Source organism: Ovis canadensis, chromosome 1 (genome assembly GCF_042477335.2).
Source record: "Ovis canadensis isolate MfBH-ARS-UI-01 breed Bighorn chromosome 1, ARS-UI_OviCan_v2, whole genome shotgun sequence".
Lineage (NCBI taxonomy): Eukaryota > Metazoa > Chordata > Mammalia > Artiodactyla > Bovidae > Ovis > Ovis canadensis.
Window position 1 is genome coordinate 272,396,519 of NC_091245.1, and position 20,372 is coordinate 272,416,890.

At 39.3% G+C, this 20,372-nt stretch overlaps 1 protein-coding gene across 14 annotated transcripts in view; it reads left to right on the plus strand.

The window, feature by feature from the left end:
• The first annotated feature begins 9 nt into the window (after positions 1-9).
• Positions 10-20,372, plus strand: part of TTC3 (tetratricopeptide repeat domain 3) — a 125,611-nt gene continuing 105,248 nt past the window's right edge. For 2 of the 14 annotated variants that reach the window (XR_011252227.1, XM_069568025.1), the window contains exons 1-8: positions 10-168; positions 12,890-13,044; positions 13,997-14,039; positions 14,352-14,502; positions 14,944-15,031; positions 16,600-16,653; positions 17,652-17,772; positions 19,370-19,455. Coding sequence is in view for 7 of the 14 variants with exons in the window: in XM_069568025.1 (XP_069424126.1) it covers positions 12,901-13,044; positions 13,997-14,039; positions 14,352-14,502; positions 14,944-15,031; positions 16,600-16,653; positions 17,652-17,772; positions 19,370-19,455 (687 nt within the window). In the remaining 7 variants the exon portion in view is untranslated. Of the gene's footprint in view, positions 278-9,394; positions 10,291-12,889; positions 13,045-13,747; positions 14,040-14,351; positions 14,503-14,943; positions 15,032-16,599; positions 16,654-17,651; positions 17,773-19,369; positions 19,456-20,372 lie in introns of those variants that run through there. The other 12 variants (XM_069568032.1, XM_069568045.1, XM_069568057.1 and 9 more) reach the window with 12 other exon arrangements.

Consider the following 20,372-nt stretch of genomic DNA (forward strand, 5'->3'; position numbering starts at 1 on the left):
ACGGCGCATGTGCGTTGCGGCTCACGTGACGCACGTTCCCCGCCCCCCCCGCCGCCGCCCGGCCGCTCGCGCCCGCCCGCCCGCCAGGCGGCTGACGTGGAGAGCCTGAGGAGGCGGCGGCGGCGGCGGCGGCTGCCCGCGTCCGAGGCTCGCGGGCTGCGAGCCCCGGTGAGTGCACACCTGGCGCGCGGCGGGGCTGCCGGATGTGTCAGCTTGTCGCGCAGCAGCCGAGATGGCCGGGGCGAGAGGCCCTCCACACCCCCTCCGTGGGTGTGTGGTGAGTGTGGGTGTGTGCGCGTCGCCCCGCGTCGTTGGCTGTGCTGCCTGTAGTGTGTGTATGAGGGGGGATGGTGCTGGTTCGGGGTGTGTGTGTGTGTGTGTGGCCGCTGTCGTCGGCCCCAGTAGGTGTGTCTCTTTTGTCTGGTTTCCCTATTCTTCAAGTGTGGTTCCCTCCGGGCTCCTGTGCGAAGGTGGGAGAAGCCCGTGTGTGTGTGCGCGTCCCCCGGCCGCCCGCGCGCCCTCGTCGCCGTCGGTGCGCGAGTGACACCCCCGCTAGCCTTGGGGGTTCCGACGGCCCGAGCGCGCGTGGACACGCGAGGTATCTCCCTCCCGGCCCCTTTGTGTCCGTGCCAATTCTTCCCGGCCCGGGCGTGGACGCTCCGGCTGCGTGGGTGCCTCCTCCGCCTTGGTGTCACAGCCCCTCTCTTGGACTGCCCCCCAGCCCCGCCTTGATGTCAGCCCCTCTCTTGGGGGTGCTCGCCCCCCCCGCCTTGGTGTCACAGCCCCTCTCTTGGGGTGCTCGCCCCCCAACTCCCCCCGCGCGCGTGGCCGCGCCGCCTGCAGTCGTGACCCACCCCCTTGCAGCAGCTCCCGCGCGGGGGTGCGTCCTCGCGTGTCCCCGCGCGTCTGGGTCCTCACGAGTGCGTGCTCTCCGGGGTGCGGGTTTTCGTTCTAGAGTGTTGGTGAACGTTTTTGCACGCCCCCCTCCTCCGTGTTTTGCGTTCTTTACAAATGCGCCACCTGTTTTCGAGAGAATGGCTGCCGAGTGCGGGGAGGGGGTCGGGGGAGGGAGACTTGAACGCAGTGCTCGCCGCGCCTCTTCGGAGCGTCCTCTCCCCCACCTCCCTTCGCTAATGGGAAGAGGCGGGGACAGCCGGGGGGATGGGGGTCCGGCTAGCTGCTCCGTAGTGTTTAGGATGTCCAGTGTGGCCTGTCGAGTCAGCCTGTTCTGGGGACAGAATAAGGGGCCGGGGGCCAAAAATGGAGCTAAGGCGTAGGTGGATGTTGTTTGATACCCGTGTGGCGTACCATTTTTAGAGGCCTCCTAAGATGCCCAAAGATCTTCGATGGCAGACTCCTTCCAAAATATATATATATATATATATATACACACACACACACACACACACACACACACACACGCGACAGCTGGGCAAATACGTTCTAGCCAATCGTAGGCGTTCTTGATGATACTTAACGGTTCACATAAGTGTTTTGTGGCGTCCACATAAATGACCTCTTTTGGTTTCTGCTCAGGGTCCTGGCGATGGAAACAAGGTAGACAGCTTACAGGTTTCAATCCTCCTTTGGGAGCAATTTCCTCATAATTACAGCTCTGGTTAGGTGCATTTTGTATTGCAGGAAATTTGCGTTTTATCCTAAGGGAGATGGGATTTATTACAAGGCTTCACAGGGAAGGAAACTTCAAACACGTTAAAAACCCAGCTGCTCCTCTTGCTCAAAGGTTCGTGCTCTGCGCTCAAGGGCTGCGTTTTTAGTCTCTGTTTCTCCCTGTTCATTTGCTCAATTTTCTTTCTTTTGCCTAATTTTCTGGGATTTTGTTTCTTTTCAATTTCTGGATGATTTCACACAGAATACAGAGTGGGATCTAACCAATTCATGACTGAGATTTACAGATGTAATTATTTTGCCGAATTTACTTCAGATCCTCTTTTTAATTTAAAAGAACTAGAATTGCAAAATGTGGAGGTGCTCTCATTCCCACCCCTCCTTTCCTAGAGGTAGTCACCGTGTTTAGGTTTGTGTATATCTCCTTGCATATTTTATACTTTGATCACGGTGAATCCATAAACAATATATAGTGTTGAATGGTATTAAACAATGTGTCTTTTTGCAACTTGCTTTTTTCGATCGGCATCACATTTTCAGATTTACACGTGAATAAATTGGATAATTGTGTTTGGTTCATTTTAATTGCTGGTATAGAATTCCATTGTATGAATATACCATAATTTACTGATCCGTTTTCCTACTGATGGACTTTGAAGGTTTTTGACTCTAAATCCTGCCTTGAACATCTTTGTATTTGTCTGCTTTGTGCACGTTTGGAAATTTCTTGAGAAAATACACCTGATAGTGGATTTTGCTGCATAGTAGGATATATGCATCTTCAATGTAACCAAAATATCACAGAAGCTCTCAAAGTGGTTGCACTGACTAATCACTCTGACTGGTATTGAGTGAAGACACCCATTTCCTCACACTATTGCTAAACCCTTTATGTTACCTGACTTACATTTTTGCCTCTTCTTTACTGACCAGCTTCCTTATAACTTTAACTTGCAGCTAAATTTGCTTACAACCATCTTGGCTTCTGTGCTAGCCCTGTGTAAAGCCTGTGGGTTCCTCTCTCAGAGCTGACTCAATCTTTTATCTCATTTGGTTCTCATAAAATTAATTGCAGTGAACATTTATTTTGTACGTAATGTACTTCTGTGGTTGATGTAAGATAAAGATTTCCATGTTAGATGTACTTCTCTAGTGGCAGGTGAGGTGATTTAATTATTTTTTGCATATGATGAATGGATTTAAAAAAATCTTTTTTCCTCTTTAATGTAACACTTATACTTAATGCTTTCAAAATATATGTGACATATATGCAAGTTGTGAAGCAAGACAATAAAATGAACGCCTCTCAACCCACCACTCAGTCCAAGAATCAAAATGACCGATTTTGAATGTTACCATCCCCAGGGTGGCTTTTATTGAATTATGTGTCATTCCTTGTATTTTAAAAATAATTTTATCAAATATGTGTATATCCCTCAACAGTATATTGTGTGATTTCTATTGTTTTTGAATTTTAAAAAAGGAATACTGGATACAGTTTGTTGGACTGGCTTATTTCACTCAATGTTATGTTTTTAAGAGTCGCTGATACTCAGACATCTCATTAATTTTCATGGCTGTGTAATATTCTGTTGGAGAATATAACACAATGTATGCATTCTTCTATTGAACATTTTGGTGGTTTCTAGGTTTTGCTGTTTTGAAGATTCTTATATATTTCTTCTGGTACACAGTTGCAAGAATTTCTCTACTTTTCACACTGGGATATATGCCTTCCAGGGAAGTAATAAAGATTTTCTGAGGGGTGTTTGGGCACAAGTGATATTAATGAATCAATTTGTAGATCATTAAATTCTACATGTATCCTTTCCTAACATTGGTAATGCCTAGAGCCTGTGATAGAAACTTCCTCTTGGCTCTACTTGCCCACCTCCTCCTTCAGAGTAGCATTTCTGCTTTAAATTAGGAAGGCATACCGCTTACTTGCATGGAATCTTACCAGGGTAACGTCCCAATTGAAAAACTCCCCGTGGGACAAAAGGATAATTTAAAATACATGCAGTTATAGTATTAGGAAACACTTCTTTTAGTGCAGACACTTCCCATCTCCTCAAGAGCTGCATTTCCAATAAAGTGTAACTTTCATGTTTAATTATCAGCATATATAGGGTTTCCCAGGTGATGGTAGTGAAGAATCTTGTCTTCTAATGCTGGAGGTGTAAGAGACACAGGTTCAAGCCCTGGGCAGGGAATATCCTCTGGAGGAGGGCATGGCAACCCACTCCGGTATTCTTGCTTGGAGAATCCTGTGGACAGAGGAGCCTGGCGGGCTACCGTCCATAGGGTCACAAAGAGTGGGACACAACTGAAGTGACTTAGAGTGCACACATACACACATCAGCATATATACTAGTTATCTTTTGATGAACTCTGTGCCGTAATAATTACAACATTTTAAACCAGTGATATGTCAGTGTTTTAAAATATCACTGTACTCGAGCAATTTATCCTTTGCAATTAAACTTAGGACTGAAATTTTTTAGATATCATTTTAAAGTATGAGTGTAATCTTTAATAGCATTTATTGTGGTTCATGAGTAAAAAGAATGTTGAAATACCACTGTGGTAAGCTATTTACTAGAAGTGGAATTGCTGGACAATGGGGTATGAATGTTTACTATAAGATGATACCAAATTGTTTTCTGAAGTGGTTGTATCAGCTTATGCTTTGGTGAGCTATTTTGTTAATTTATATACTTTGATTAGCATTGTGTTAAGAGTTATAGTTGATCTATATCCTTTGCAACACTTGTTACTTGTCAAACTTAATATTTGCCGAATGGATATGAAATGTGCATTGTAGTTTTAATGTGCATTTATTGTTAATGACTTTGAACATGTTTTCCTTTGTCTGTGAACCATCTATCTCCCTTTTATTCACAAAAAGGAAATTGATTGTTCACAGACACACACATACACACACACACACACACAAATACCTGGTCATATCTCTTACCCACGTTTCTGTTGGGTTCTCTTTTAAAACTGTAACAGGTAACAGTAATCGTTTATTGGGTATATACATTGTAAATATCTTATTCCAGTTCGTGGTCTTTTTGCACTTTATGGTGTGTATTGGTGAACAGAAGTTCTTAATTTCAATGTAATCTAATTGGAAATTTACAGTGCCCTGGGATCATAAAGACGTTCTCCTGTGTTTCTCTTTAAAAATTTTTAAATGATGCCTTTCACATTTAAGTTGGTAATCCATCTGGTACTGATTTTTGTATATGGTGTGAGTTAATGATCCACTTTCATTTTTCCCTCCATGTGGCTACAGTTGACCACATAACATGTATTGAATTGAATCTGTTCACCAGTGATCTGCTGAACCACCTTTTTTACATGTTTAGTTTCTATATACATGGATCTCTTTCTGACTCTCCTTTCTGTACCACTTGTCTACCTGTCTATCTGTTGATAACACACTGTCATGATTATTAATGCTGTAGTTTTACCTGACATCTTGATGTCTGAGGGGCACTTGAGTCTTAGCTGTTTTTTAAGAATCATCTTGTCATATGGCAGAAAAAGCTTTTGGGGCATGAATTGGAATGATTAAAATCAGTTTGGAGAGATTTGAAATTTTTAAGATTTTGAGGTATGTATTTGCATTTATTTAGGTTTCTAATGACTTTTGATACAGTTTTGTGAATTTTTCCTTACAGATCTAACAGGTTTTAAATGTTGATTCTGATGTTTCTAGTTTTGTTGCTGTTACAAATGATGCTTTTTAGATTCTATTTCCTGTTTATTGTTAATAGAAATTTATGGATTTTACGTTGAACTTTAGTCATCCACTTGATAAACATTTATTCTGATATATTTTCTATAATCCTTTTGGGTTTTCTATGTGGATAATTATATCACTTGTAAACAGTGACACTTTTGGTTCTCCTTTCCTTTCCAATTAGTTTTCCTTAATTTTTTTTTTCTTGCCTTATTATTCTGGCACACTTCTAGATCTATGTTTGATGAATGTGATTATGGTTATTCATTAGAAGTGATTTAGAGTGAGCATACATGTTTGTTCCTGATTTCAAAAAGAATGTTTTCCCCTTAAAAATGTTTGTTATGAGTTTCTGTAGACAGTCTTTACTAAGTTAGGGAAGTCGTCATTTGTCTATTTTGTCACATGCTTTTCTGCATCTGTTGACAGTATCTTGTGGATTTTCTCCTTTAATACACCAAGTGTAATGGTTCCAATTTATATATTTAAAAATTCTTTATTCTCTCTTACATTTGTTTTTAAGATAGATGTAAGTTGACCTTGATGGGTTGTCTTTTTGTGAACTGGATGAAGTTTGCTAGTATTTTATTTAGATTTTTGCATCTGTTTATGAATGAAATCACTTGTCATTTTTTTTTCTTGACTATCTTGTCTGATTTTGGTGTTCAGGTTACACTGCTTTATGCCAGGTACAGTGATTCATTTTTTTCTGTTCTCTGGACAGTTTGGATTGGAATGATTTGTTTCTTAAAAGCTTGGTGCCATTTACCTGTGAGATCATTTGGATCTAATTTTTTGTGTGGAAGGATTGTAAATTGTTGATAGTAGTAATTAGCAATTGAATAGTAATAGGACTTCAGCTATTCGGCTTTTAGTGAGTTTTGTAAATTTTATTTATTTTTTAAATTAATTTTTTGTTAGAATATAGTTGATTTACAGTGTGATAAATTTTAGAAACTTGTTCTTTCAACAAATTTAAGTTTATTTTCATCAGGTTCGTGGTACTGTCTTAATTCCCGTTTTAATCTTTTATGTGTAGTTATCTTCCCTTTCTCGTATTGGATGTTATTTGTGTGACTTTTTTCATTAATTTTGCCAAAAGTTTATCTATTTTATTAATCTTGGCAGAGGATGAATTTTTTGTCTATTAATATTTTGTTCTATTATATTTTTAGTTAGTCTTTTTCTCCTTTATGATTTCCTTCCTTTTTCTTCTTTATTTATTTTGAGCATGCAAATATTTATTAATATAATCCTCACCAGAGGCACACTTTATTTTTAATTGATGAAAATAACAAAGGTTTTTCTAAGCTTTTGATTAAAAAATTTTTCTTTGATTCTATTATTTTTTAACCTAAACTGCATGATTAGCTTACTACTTTTCAGCCATTCTGGTTTTCAACTACAAGCATGTAAAGCTATGTAATTCCTCAAAAGTTCATTTTTGCTTTATATAATATGGTTTGATTTATGCCACTTTGATTAACTTTTAAATTTAAGCAAAATTAAAATTTCTATTTTGATTTCTTCTTTGACTTACATGTTTGAGAGTTTTCTTTAAAATATGTGTTTTAAAATTTCCAAATATTTCTTCATTTTCCTTTTTGTTTTTCATTTCTTAGTTGTGTTGTCAGAGAATGTAGTGTGTATTTTTCTTAAAACATTTGTCCGTTCTTGCTTTATGGCTTTGTACCTAGGGAATTATAATTGTTCTGTGTGTACTTGTGAAGAGATTATATTTCTCTAGTTATGTATCCGTTAGATCAAACTTAAAAATTGTGTTTCCGGTTGTCTATATTAATTTTAATTTGTTTGATCTAGCATGAGAGAAGTGTGTTTCAATCTTCCACTGTTACCTTCTTACAGACTCTCTGTAGTTCTATCAGTTTTTCTTCTATGTATTTTGAGACTATTTTATCTGATACTTGCAAGCTAAGCATTGTTTTCCTAGTGGTTTGACGCTTTTCTGTTATGTTGTGGTTCTTCCTATGCCTAATTTCTTTTTTTGTCTTAGGGTTTGTTTTGTCTGTCCCGCCTTTTTTTGGTGGTAGTTTACATGGATTAACCTTTTTTCTTCATTTTCCTGTCACTTTTTTTATGTCCTTAGATTTTAGGTGTCTCCTAAGAATGTATTACTAGATTTTTTTTTAATACAGTCAGATAGTTTATGATTTTTAATTGGTATTTTTAGAAGTTCAAGTCTCTTGGTAGTCAACTCTTTTTAAATCTGAAATTAGTTTTATTTTACCCTTGTTCTTGAGAGAGAATTTTGATAGGTATACAGTTCTTAGGTTGATGCTTTGCTTTCTGTTCATGTGTAAAGATGTTATTCTACTTGCAAAGTCTGCTACCAGTTTTATTTATGGTAATTTGAAGAAAATATTATTTTTCTTCTCGCTGCATTGAATTTTCTGTCTTTGGGATTATACCTTTACATCTGAGTCTAGATAGTGATTACTTTTTATTTATCCTATTTGGATACATGTGTTTCTTGATTCAGAATACTCTTTCATGAAGTCTAGAAGATTCTGAGCCATGTATTCTTTAAACATTTTCTCTTTGATTTTATCTACTTTCTCCTTCCCAAGATTTAAGTGGATATATGTATGTATGTATGTATGTATGTGTTTGCAGATCATTTATTTTTCATCTTTTATATTTTTAACTTCCTTGTGTCTTTGGCAGAACTTAAAATGCTGGATAATTTCATCAGGCACATGTTCTTTTTCATCAATTTTCTTGATGGTGCCTAATCATCTCATCAATCCATCTGTTTTATTTATTTTTAACTATTATACTTTTAATTTCTATAAGTATCACTCCATTCTTTTTAGCTGTACCCAGTCATTTTTTTTTAGTCTCCTGTTGCTTGCTCATTTTTTGGAATCTGTAGATATTCTGTAGAGTGGCGACCCCCATGTCTGATGTCCTTAGGGATCTAAATTTATTGCTTGTTTTTTCTGTTATCTCCCACATGGTGGGTTGTCACCTCCTGTGCTTGGAGATTTTCAGTTATGAACCCTTTCTTGATTGCTGTTTCTCTGTGGGAATTCTGAGAGTCTGAGTTGGGATACTTTCCTTCTGATAGGGCTTGTGTCAGCGTTGGCTGTGAGCTGTCTGTGGGACCCCCTTTCAGTCTCTCACTTTGCTTCTGGCCCATGGCTCTGTGTCCCACGTTGTTCTTGTCATCTTGACTGTCAGGTTCAGTTTCTAGATAGAAGTTTGTTGCTTTGGAGGGAAAAAGTGACTTTAAATGTTCCCTATTTCTGTGAGCTCAGTAACATTAAAAAAAAATTTAGCATCCACTTTGTTTTTCAGTCATGAGATGCCCCGTTGGTTCATCATAACTGATGGGATCAGAAGTCCTTTACACTAGTATTAAATTTTTGTAGTATGTTCATTTTAGTTTGTATCAGGAAAAATATTCTGTTCTATCAAACGTAAGATTTCTTGGTGATAACATTTTCTATTAAAAGAAATTTATATCTAAGTTGAAAGTTGAGTTATTCTAAATCAAAATATTAAGTAGGTAACAGCACAGTTGGCAGGTGGATTTGGCAAAGCTTTCTACTTTGGGGTGTGTGAATTAAAACTTCGGAAAACAGATAGGGAATAAAGATGCGTTTATGTACAAGGTACCGTTTGGACCCATAGTGAACCTACAGAGAGAAATTGTCAATGACCAAACTGTGAACATTGCTGTCAAAATGATGTGAGCAGGATGCTCAGGGCTTACAGAGAAGAGGTGTAAAAATAAACTTGGTGGTAGTAAGAAGTTCAGGAAATGCTTCCTGGAGTCGAGTACTAAGGTCTGGTAGGCAATCTGGTTGCAGATGAGGTTTGTTTATAAATGGCAGGCAGCTGGGTAGGACTAGCTTCTACGTTATGTCATGGAGTGACTAGAGAAATGCAGGAACAGAACCACAAAAGGTCTTCTGTGCTGTAGTAGGGAGTTTGGTCTTTATTCTGAAGATAAAGAGAAGCTAGAGTTACGTATAAAATGTTATGATCAGAGTTTTAGGGGATGCCAAGATCGAAGGCAAGTCACCAGTTAGGAGGCTGCTTGTTCAAGTAGTTCAGAGAAGAGATGAAGCCACCGCCAGGGCAGTGGCCCTGGGCACGAAGAGTTGTATGTGTGCTAATTTGGGTTTCCTAGAGGAGTTGAAATGGCAGGACTTTGTGGTCACTTTGGTTAGGAATATTGAAGGAGACTGGGGAGTCTAGATTGACCTCCAGATTTGGGTAACCATGTGGCATGTAGAGCAGTTTACTGGTAACATACAGAAAGAGGAAAGAACTTGGTTTCATTTGTTCTTGAGGAAAAGGATGTTTGATTTTGAACTCACTGAATCTGATAGGGTTGTGGGACGTCTTGGTTAAGATCCAGTAGCGGTTGACAGGGAGAGTCTAGAAGTCTATGAGTTGTAACCCAGCGTGGAGAGATTTGAGAGTCTTAACTGCATTTTTAGTCATGGTTTGCTACAGTGGGTTATGAGACCATTTAAAGTACTACATAGATAAAAAGTTTTTAATAGGAATATATGCTAATATGTCTGAAAAATATAAGCTGTACTTCAAACTTACGATATCACGGGTGTTACCACTTAGGCCAAGTGAGCCCAGTAAAAAAGAAATACTAAGAAAATAAAATACATGTGACTTGTGGAAATGGCAAAAATTGTGGTGACGCTTTGCACACAATGAAAGTTCAGAAAGCGCTGTTGTAAGCCATGGGTGTGGAGAGAGTGAGCATGGGAAGAAGAGAGAGTTGACCTTTGGGTGGCGGGGAATGGAGAAGAAGCGCCCATGGAGACTGAGCAGCCAGAAGAATAGGAGGAGGACCAGGAGAAGATGGTCTTTGGAGTCCAGATGAAGAGTTCTGAGGAGGAGGAAGTGGTCCACAGCGTCAAGTAAGTTGTAAGCTGAAAAGTGCTTTTGGACGTAGCTATTAAGGGAGACCATTTAGTTGGAGGCATCCACATAGTGGATTAAAAAATACTCATCTAGTATGTTAGTCATAGCTGATGTTCATAGCATTTCCTATACGTCACGTGTTAGTAAACGCACTTGACATATGTTAGCCGATTAATCAAATAGGTAGTATTGCTGTCCTCATTTAATAAGTGAGGAAACAGACACCTCGAGAGGTTAAGTAACTCGTCCCAGATCACACACTCAGGAAATCGGAGAGCCAGGATTCAAGCCCAGGCAGTCTGGTTCCAGAGTCTGTGCTGTTAACCACTATGCCGCATTGCCTCTCTGGTTAAAACAATAGAAAATAACCATAACACAAATGCCGTGATTACGGTGCGGTAGGTGTAGGGCGTGGTATCGGCGAGCTCTGCCAGGCTGGGGCTGACCAGCGTGGTGTCGCAGTGGCCCAGCTTGCCCCACCTGAGCGCATTAACTGTATCCAGTGCTGTGCCGGTGATGCGTGGGCTGTGACAGACAGTTCTGGGCTCTTTCTGTATTTACATACGAAAAACACTTGTTAAGAAAAATGAGTTTAAACGTCTATGTATTTCCCAGAATAGCATATGTCCCATATCATGTGCCATACTTTGGGTGCTAAAATGACTTTTTATTTTCAGTCATTGTTTGCTTTTGGAGTTGAATTCTCTAAATGGGAACTACTGGTCACCCAGAACAGGTCAGAAGGTTCCAGACACTGTAGTTACCCAGTCTACTGGAAAAGATCAGTAACGACTCCACTAAAGCACTTCCCTTGAATGGTGGAAGTGGAAGCCCAACATTAGGAAACTGAAAATGAAGGAGAATGGAGGATTTGAATGGGAGGGAAAAAAGCATTCTTGATGAAGGTGAAAAACGTCTGTGGTAGGAGACTGGGGAGACCTGAGCCGTGATGACTCTTGGCTGTGGTCAGCAAGGAGCTGATCAGTTACAGATTTAGAACCTGGTTTAGACCTGGGCAGTGATCCAAGATGTGGCCTTGTGAACGAGGGCTTAGGTGAGGAGGGCAGCAAAGTGCACTTTAGTTGAGGAGGCGGTCTTACCGCAAGGGTTGGGTCCTGAAGGGCTGTCCCTGCCCACCTTCGTGTGACTGGAGTGACGATCGGAGGAGAGTGGGGAGCAGCGTGAACTCGTTGCCGGTGTTCTTTAGCGCGACAGCAGCCAGGAGGCAGCTAGACCCATGACGGAGACGCAGACCTAGTGACTCACAGCGCTCGAGAGGAGACCGTGGATCCGAAGACCTAGGTTTGATTCCCCCCAAGCTTGGTGATCTTGGGCAGATTAGTTTTGCTGTGAATGTTTTCATTTGTACAGTGATGATGGTGATACTTGTACCTGCAGAGAGTTGCTGTGAGGATTGATGAGATGGTGCCCGCAAAACGCTTGGCACATCATGTGACAAATGGTACCAACGGTTTGCTACAAAGGTGGTTATTGTTCTTCACTTCTGATATTGTGAGGTGGTTGTACAGCAAATGGAACATGAGAAGGATTAATTAAAGAAACAGTGTGTTTTCCAAGGGCTGATGGTGGTCTTGCTTAGGAAAAAAGAAACTTGGTTTATCCTAACAATAGTGGGATAGTGGTGAAGTGAAAAGGTTAAAAAGCGCTGTTAGTAATGGTGCTGGTGATGCTCGAAGAGGAAAGTCACTCTTTGGAGAAGAGTTAGAAGTAGTAAAACACTGAGTTTTTTTCAGTGATAGTTAGGTTTTGTACCAGTTCTCTGACAGCTATACCTTTTTATGACTGAACTTTCTTTAGGAAAAAAATCTTGAGTCTGCAACTCCAGCCCCCGTCCCCCCATTGAAATAGTTATTTTAAAAATGTGGTTGTTGGTAACGTGAGGGGTTTGCCCACTGTTGCAGTCTAGCAGTGCTGACCTGTGTTGCAGTAGTTTAGAGAATTAGGAGCAGCGAGTGAGTGCTGGGAAGGTCTGGATGCGGCTGTAGGAATTAAGAGGTGGGCACGCTCTCCCTGCATCGCTTCAGCTCTGCCCCTGTGCCCAGGACAGAAACACACAGTGTGGTCTGGATAGGAAACCTTTCTTTCAGTGGATCAAGATTTAGTTCTAGCCAGGAGGTGGAGAATGTGGCAAGAGTTTGTGTAAGATGAAATGATGTATTTCATAGATACAGTAAAAAGCAGATGGAGTTAAAGGGCAGCGGTGGAAAGATGTCTTTTGTTCACTTATTGAACTCATTATTTGAGGCCTTAGCACATGCTAGGAGCATACAAAGATGAAATAAAGCTGCCCTTAATTATCTACCATTTAAAGGAGACATGTAAACAGTTAAATTCAGAGTTGGTGACTCTTTGAACCTAAAGAAAAGAAATAGATGAAACTGATGCTTGAAGAGAGTCAGGGGAGAGACTAGCAAATGAGGGTGAGACTCTTCAGAGCTCAGTGTTCTCATCAGAGTTGCTTCCTGGAGGCGTAAGTTCCAAGCATTTATCAAACATACCATAGAAGCTAGGAAAACTGCTTCTCATCATCTCAAATGATTTCATTGTTGATTTGAGTTTGTGTTGTGTCCTTAGGGTGGTGTACCATGGCCGATTTTGCCCAGGGAAGTTTTTCGGTAGCAGATTATGCCTTGTTAGAAGATTGCCCTTACATGGACGATTGTGTCTTTGCCCCTGAGTTTATGTCCAGTGATTATGTTCGTGTAACTCAGCTTTACTGTGATGGAGTGGTAAGTATATTTCTTAACTCTTTTTTTCTTGGCCTTATTGCACCACATGCCAGATCTTAGTTCCCCGACCAGGGATTGAACACATGACCTCTGCATTGGATGTACAGTCTAACCACTGGACTGTCAGGGAAGTTCCCTTAACTTTTTGTTTTAAATATGATGTCTTCTTAAAGTTTTTTTTTAAATTAAGATACAATTGACATGACATTAGTTTCAGATGTACAACATAATGATTCAACATATGTATGTATTGTGAGATCAACACAGTAAGTCCAGTTAACATCCCATCACGACAACATAGTTACACATTTTTCTCCTTCTTGTGAGAACCTTAAATATTTCATGTGCTACTTGAAATTTTACAGGGAGGTATGTATAGTTTCTACAGAGGTCATTTCAGACCAGAGAGTAGGCAGTGTCTCATCAGGGGGCCTGTGCAGTGCTGCTGAAAGCTTGTTTTCTGCCTGGAGGTGAGCAGGGCTCTCAGGGGAGACCCATAGAAACAGACTGGGGGAAACCCTGTGAAAAAAGGCTGAAAGACACATCGGTTGAAGATGTGTTCAAAGTGTGTAAGTAAATGTCCCGAAAGTTTTTAGTTTAGTGCTGATTACCCTTACGTCAAGAACTGGGGGCTTCCCTGGTGGTCCAGTGGTTAAGAGTCCACTTGCCAGTGCAGGGGACATGGGTTTAATCCCTGTTCCAGGGAGATCTCACCTGCTGTGGGGCAGCTAAGCCCGCTTGCTGCAGCTACTGAAGCCTGGGCACCCTAGAGTCTGTGCTCTGCCAGAGGAGCCACTGAGAAGAAAAACCCGTGCACCACAGCTCGAGAAAAGCGTGCGTGCAGCCGAGGAGACCCAGTGCAACCAAAGTAAATAAATAAAGTTGAAAGAAATCGAGAACCGCACTCTGCATTTTACCAGATGCAAATCAAAAGAATTCTTTTCCTTTTTAGGGTAGACAGTATAAAGATTATACCCAAACTGAGGGAAACTTAGGTGAGTACATTGATATTTTAATTTTGTTGAAACAACTTCTACAGGATGTTCATGCATTCACATCAACATAATAGACTTATGTATCTTTAAGAGAATTTATTCTTTGCCGTTCTTTTCCACTAGAAATTAAATAATCCTTTGTTAAATCATTTTAGCTAACATTTAGATATTCTTAACATCCGACAGATTCAGATATTTTATCCATTCATATCTTACCTTTCCATATATCCATTTTTGTCTTTTCCCTTAACAGTGTTGATTCATTCCAAAACAAGGCACGAAATATTAATTTAGAACTTTTTTTTTATTAAGAATTTGACATCTGCACTATGTGGTGTAGTAAACCTGTTTCTGTCCTGCAAGATTACTGTGATGCCATTAAAGTCCACATCTTCTGGCCACTTCTGTTTCAACGTCAGCAGAGCTCCATAATAACACGGATGCACTCCTGTGTAAGGACCAGGTGAGTTACTGTCTGTTAAACCATTCTGTATGAACAGTGGTAAGCATGTTGCCTTACCACTGAGGGATGCCAAGTACAATGGAAGGCTTATGTCTCCTCCTTATATACTGTTCAACTCTACTTTTGTTTAATAGAGTGGAAAAAGTTAATATTAGGATTTGGATACTAATGAGTAATCTTGGTGACTTAATGAAATTGAAGAGCATTAGATTAAGGAAGAAATAATATACTTGTTTATAAATACCAGCATTATAATACAGAAGAAAGAAGAAGGTATAATATTTTGTCTGCTTAATAAATAGCTTGTTATTACCTGGAGGAAAGAAACAATTTTTATTACAGTAGTTTAAATTGAGGTATAACATAGTCAGTCGAATGTAAAGTTTAATGAATTTTTATATATGAAAACATAATCTTTTAAAAAATAAATTTGTCTTTAAGCGGTTCTCATGCTTGTGAGATAAGTTTGAAGAAATTACAGCAGCTTGAGCTGATGGAAGATATTGTGGATTTGGCAAAGAAAGTTGTGGTAAGTGATAGAATGTATATCCCACCCTCCCTATTTCAAGAATATAAATATTTATATGGTATCAGGCCCATGCTACTAATTTATAGTGGCTAACAGGAATGGTTTTAGTTTTGTTTAACCTGAGCTTACTTTGCCAACAAAGGTCCCTATAGTCAAAGCTATAGTTTTTCCAGTAGTCATGTATGGATGTCCCAGATTTGGACCATAAAGAAAGCTGAGTGCTGAAGAATTCATGCTTTTGAACTGTGGTGTTGGAGAAGACTCTTGCTAGTCCCTTTGGACTGCAAGGAGATCCAACCAGTCCATCCTAAAGGAAATCAATCCTGAATATTCATTGGGAGGACTGATGCTGAAGCTCTGGTATTTGGCCACCTGATGCAAAGAACTGACTCATTGGAAAAGACCCTGATGCTAGGAAGGATTGAGGGCAAGAAGAGAAGGGGACAAAAGAGGGTGAGATGGTTGGATGGTATCACTCATTCAATGGACATGAGTCTGAACAAACTCCGGGAGATAGCGAAGGACAGGGAATCCTGGCGAGAGGCACTTCATGAAGGTTGCAAAGAGTCGGACACGACTGAGCTACTAAGCACAGCACAGCACAGTGCAACCTGAGCCTATTCTGGTATGCATGAGTTCATGCTGTGTATTTCAGAGGTTAGGTAGATGGCTGTTTTCATGGTTCTGATGTGACATGATGAGAACCAGGCTGGCTCCATTTCTTTAAAGAATAGAAATTAGAATTTGTCACGAATGAAAGTGTGCTCCTGGTTCACAGAAACCTTTGTCACAGGTTCTGAAAGTGACAGGTTCTTTCTTGTAACATAAAATCATGTCATTTTCACCACCACCACCACAAATATTTTTTCTTTGGAATAAACTATATCTTGTCAGATTTGAGGAGTTATCTGTGTACTACACTGAAAGGTTTTTTTTTTTTTTCCTTGAAAGCCATTAATAACTTTTCTTATTTCATTTGGCTATGGGGCCAAGTGTTTTTCTTGCAAATTCTGATTGCAAACTTAAATTTAGAAAGGGCATTCTGATATTTATTTCCTATAGATAATCCTTTGCAATAATTTATATAAGCCATGAATTTTATAAAAAGATTTTTAGGTGTAATAAACTTTAAAATCAGTATATCTAAAAGTTATACTAAATCATTTTATTATTAGAACCCTACGTAAGACTGTTTTTGACTTGACTCAGGGTCCTTAGGAGGTCAGTTGGGCATGATACTGCTCTGGGAAGTGGACTACTATGTACATATGGTGGGTTTTACTTGTTCAGTTGTGTCCAACTCTTTGCAACCCCATGGACTGTAGCCTACCAGGCTCCTCCGTCCATGGGATTTCCCAGGCAAGAATATTGGAGTGGGTTGCCATTTCCTTCTCCAGGGGATCTGCCTGACTCAGGGATCTCCTGCTTGGCAGGCAGATTCTCTACTACTGAGCCACCTCGAAAGCCCTGTACAAACAGTAGTATTCCTAAAATGTAGAATTTTTTTTATTCACTAGAAGATTAAAGTATAACTGGCCAAATAAAAAAATGTTTTTTCTGTTTTGCAGAATGATACATTCTTTATCGGAGGCTTATTGAGAATTGGCTATAAAATAGAGAATGTAAGTTTCAACATGAGAATCCAGCACTGTGAATAAGTGGCACTTATTCATATGTAGCATTTAGTCGTATGGATTTCTGTATTTTGCCTGAGCAATCTCCTTATTTGGGTGGTTTGTATCATTTTCATTTTTCCCCCATAGCTTTTTTTTTTTTTTTTTTGGCAATTTGATTGTTTTTTCTCTTTTATTTATCTGGCATATATTCTCTCCCAAATGAAATTACTAGGTCCCTGGTGTGGACATTTTTCGGTATACGATTACTGGATAGTCTCATTTTGTGGGATCTTGGTTGCTCAGCCAGAGATTGAACCTGGGCCCTCAGCAGTGAGGCTGCAGAGTCCTGACCACTGGACTGCCAGGGAATTTCTGACAGATACATGTTTGCCTTAAGCCTGACACCAGCATTGATAACTCCACTATTTCTGAAGTCTTTTCAGACATTGGAAGTATGATAACATTTCTATGAACCCTTGACCCTTGATGAAGGTCGTTGCACTGAGCGCTCATTTGTCCAGCCGTGCACTCCTCTTGTTGTGTATATGCTTATTCTTCTCTCTGCCACAGACCATTTAAAATACATAGTACCTTTTGTTAACCTTAATCTGTACCTTTAATTTTGAGTTAAGGATGGAAGTCCTAGTGTAGATGAGACCTGAGAACCCTCGTTCACCTGTTATCGGACTCTCCTGCTCCCCAGGGCAGCCTCTGGCCAGGTTGTAGACCTCAGCTTCCTGTCTGTAATCACTGCAGCAGCGTTTTGAGCTCTCAGGGTGGCCTGAGGTTCCCTGAAGATGTAACATGTGTGAGTCTATGGTCTCTGTTAACTTGTGCGCTGGGTCTAGCTATTGTAGGTTGCATACCAGAGTAATGAAAATACAAAGTTTTCCAAGTTTTTATTAAGAATCTGAAATGCCATATAAGAGAAATTTATAATGCCACATGTAAACTTATAGTTAATTAATACATAAATCACATTTTCACCCCTCTTTTTGAAACAGAAAATCTTGGCAATGGAAGAAGCTTTGAATTGGGTGAAATCCACAGGCGATGTAACAATTTTATCTAAATTAGGAGCAGTTGACAACTGTTGGCGTATGTTAAGTATTTTCTTTACTGAATGTAAGTATAAATGCTTTAAATTGTTACTTGACTTAGTTTTATAAAGGTATTATTTTGGAAAGTAGAGTGCATGGCTGTGTGATTTCGGTGTTTATCTTAGGATTTTTAAACATGTTTTTTCTCTTGTGCATAAGAGAAAAGACTGAATAAGAGAACTTTAACTCTGTAGTTAATTTGATTCTGTATTTCCTGTATTGATGATTTGTGTGACTATATATTTTTTAAACATCCTACCAAATGGATGCTATGAGTTCTTATATATAATACCCAAAGAAAGACTCCACACTGGGGTTCATGTATTTTCATTTATAAGAGAAATAGGTAACTGAGCTAAGACCATAATTTTCATTTTTCTGATAAATCTGTTACTTTTATGTATGATAAAACTGCCTTATATATTTTTTACCTTGTGAAATATTTTTCTCTAAAGCATTTGAATGTTAGCAGTGTTTTTATAGGGATCTTGAAACAGGAAGTGTTTGACTCTTTAGTTGATGGTGACTGATTATTTGCCATTTCCACTGAGTAGAGGGCATACTTTGTACTCTTGACCTGGGTGTTAGGAATTAAGTTTAAATATGAAGACAGGTTTTCCTGATACTTATTAGATGCTGGGCTGTATTACATGAGTAGAGATGGTTCTCTTTGTTGTTTTGGAAGCCTTTAATTAAAGGCTAGATTTTATGGTGAAATTAGACGACCAGTATCATGTACTGGGCGTCTGTGTGGACTTGTTTCTGACTCTTTCTGTGGTCTCTGTTCTTTATAATAACCCTGCAAGGTAGCTGCTGTGATCCTATTTTAGAAATGAGTAAACTTTGAGAGGTTAAATGATACTGCTTTTGTCTGTTAATTAGTAGAACCTAGATAAGAAGTTAGGTCTCTCTGATCCCAAAGTTCAGGTTTTTGTTCTATAATCTAATTCTGTCCCCATCATCTTCTGAAATTTTTCAGTGTTAAGTTTTACGTACTACTTTTGCTTTGGAAATGAACATATTTGGCTGGAGGCATAATTATAGTTTTGTTGCAATAAAATTATTATTTACCACTTATTAATAAAATCTTGTTTATGGAACAGCTTAAAATATAGAAAAGGAGGTCTTGTAAACTTTAACATAAATGTTAGTTATTACTTGCTGCATTTGAATTAGTTTATTACATTTTTATGAGAACGTTTCAAAAAATGTCTGATTTTGACTTGAGAGTTATAATGTTGAAATAAGACATTAAAAAAATTTTTTTATACTAAATACATTTTAGAAAGTAGTTTCCCAGGCTTTTGTTTTCAGAAATTTTAGTTGAACTTTGTGCTGGGTACACTGTAGCTCAGTGTTATTAAATTGACTTGAGTAATTATGAGGCCTGTTTGGAATGTGTTACGACAGAGCACTGTTAACTACAGTTAGAACTAGAGTAATAATAAGCTGGAAATAAGACCAATTAGATTCATGGCAAGCAATGAATTGAATGTTTTCTGAAACAGTTTATCAGTTGTTTAACTTTACAGACTCACCTACCTAGCCTAAGAGTAAGAACATTAACAATACCATTTACTTTAATAAATTTTTTCTCACTCTCTCCTAAAAATAACATTTAGACAAGTATCACATAACTAAAATTGTAACAGAAAACTGCAGTTTGCTTGAAGAATTTAAAACTCAAAGTTGTGCGGAGTGTCTAGAGGTGAGAATAAATATTTATTTGTAAGTATATTTTGAGATTTACTTGTTAGAACTTTTATTAATATTCAGGGGAAGGTTCAGTATTGGCTCAGATGGTAAAGAATCCGCCTGCGATATGGAAGACGTGGGTTCGGTCCCTGGGTTGGGAAGATCCCCTGGAGGTGGGCATGGCAAGTCCAGTATTCTTGTCTGGAGAATCCCATGGTCAGAGGAGCCTGGCAGGCTACAGTCCACAGGGTCGCGAAGAGTCGGACACGACTGAGCAACTAAGCACACAGCACATCTGAATATAAGAAGAACTCTTATAGAATTTGATAACATATTCGAGAGAAATTTTTAATAAATTTTGATTGGAATTGGTTTTGGAAAAGGAAGACATCTTGATCAGAATTTTAAAATTTTTAAAATTTTAATTTGCTTATTTTAGGCTGCATGGGTTGCTGCGTGGGCTTTCTATGGTTGTGGTGAGCAGGCTTCTCATTGCACATCACAGGCTTCAGTGCCTGTCTAAGGCAAACAGAGGGTGTGCAGGTTTCAGTAGATGCAGTAGGTAGGCTTCTGTAGTTGTGGTTCATGGGCTCTGGAGCGCAGGCTCACCCGTTGTGGCACATGGACTTGGTTGCCCCTAGGCACACGGGATCTTCCCAGACCAGGAACTAACCAGGGTCCCCTGCATTGGGAGGCGGATTCCCAACCTCTGGACAACCAGAGAAGTCCCAGAATTTTATGTTAAAGGTTTAAATTGAAGCTTGATTTTTTAAAATTTAATTTAAAAGGCTTTTAATTAATTGAAAGAGCATGATTTTCTTTGGGACCAGCTTTATTGACATGTAATTCGTATGTCATACAGTTTAATCAGAGAAAATAAGATTTTAAAAACTAAAGTTTTAGAAAAGGGTTTCGGAAATTGTTTTTCTA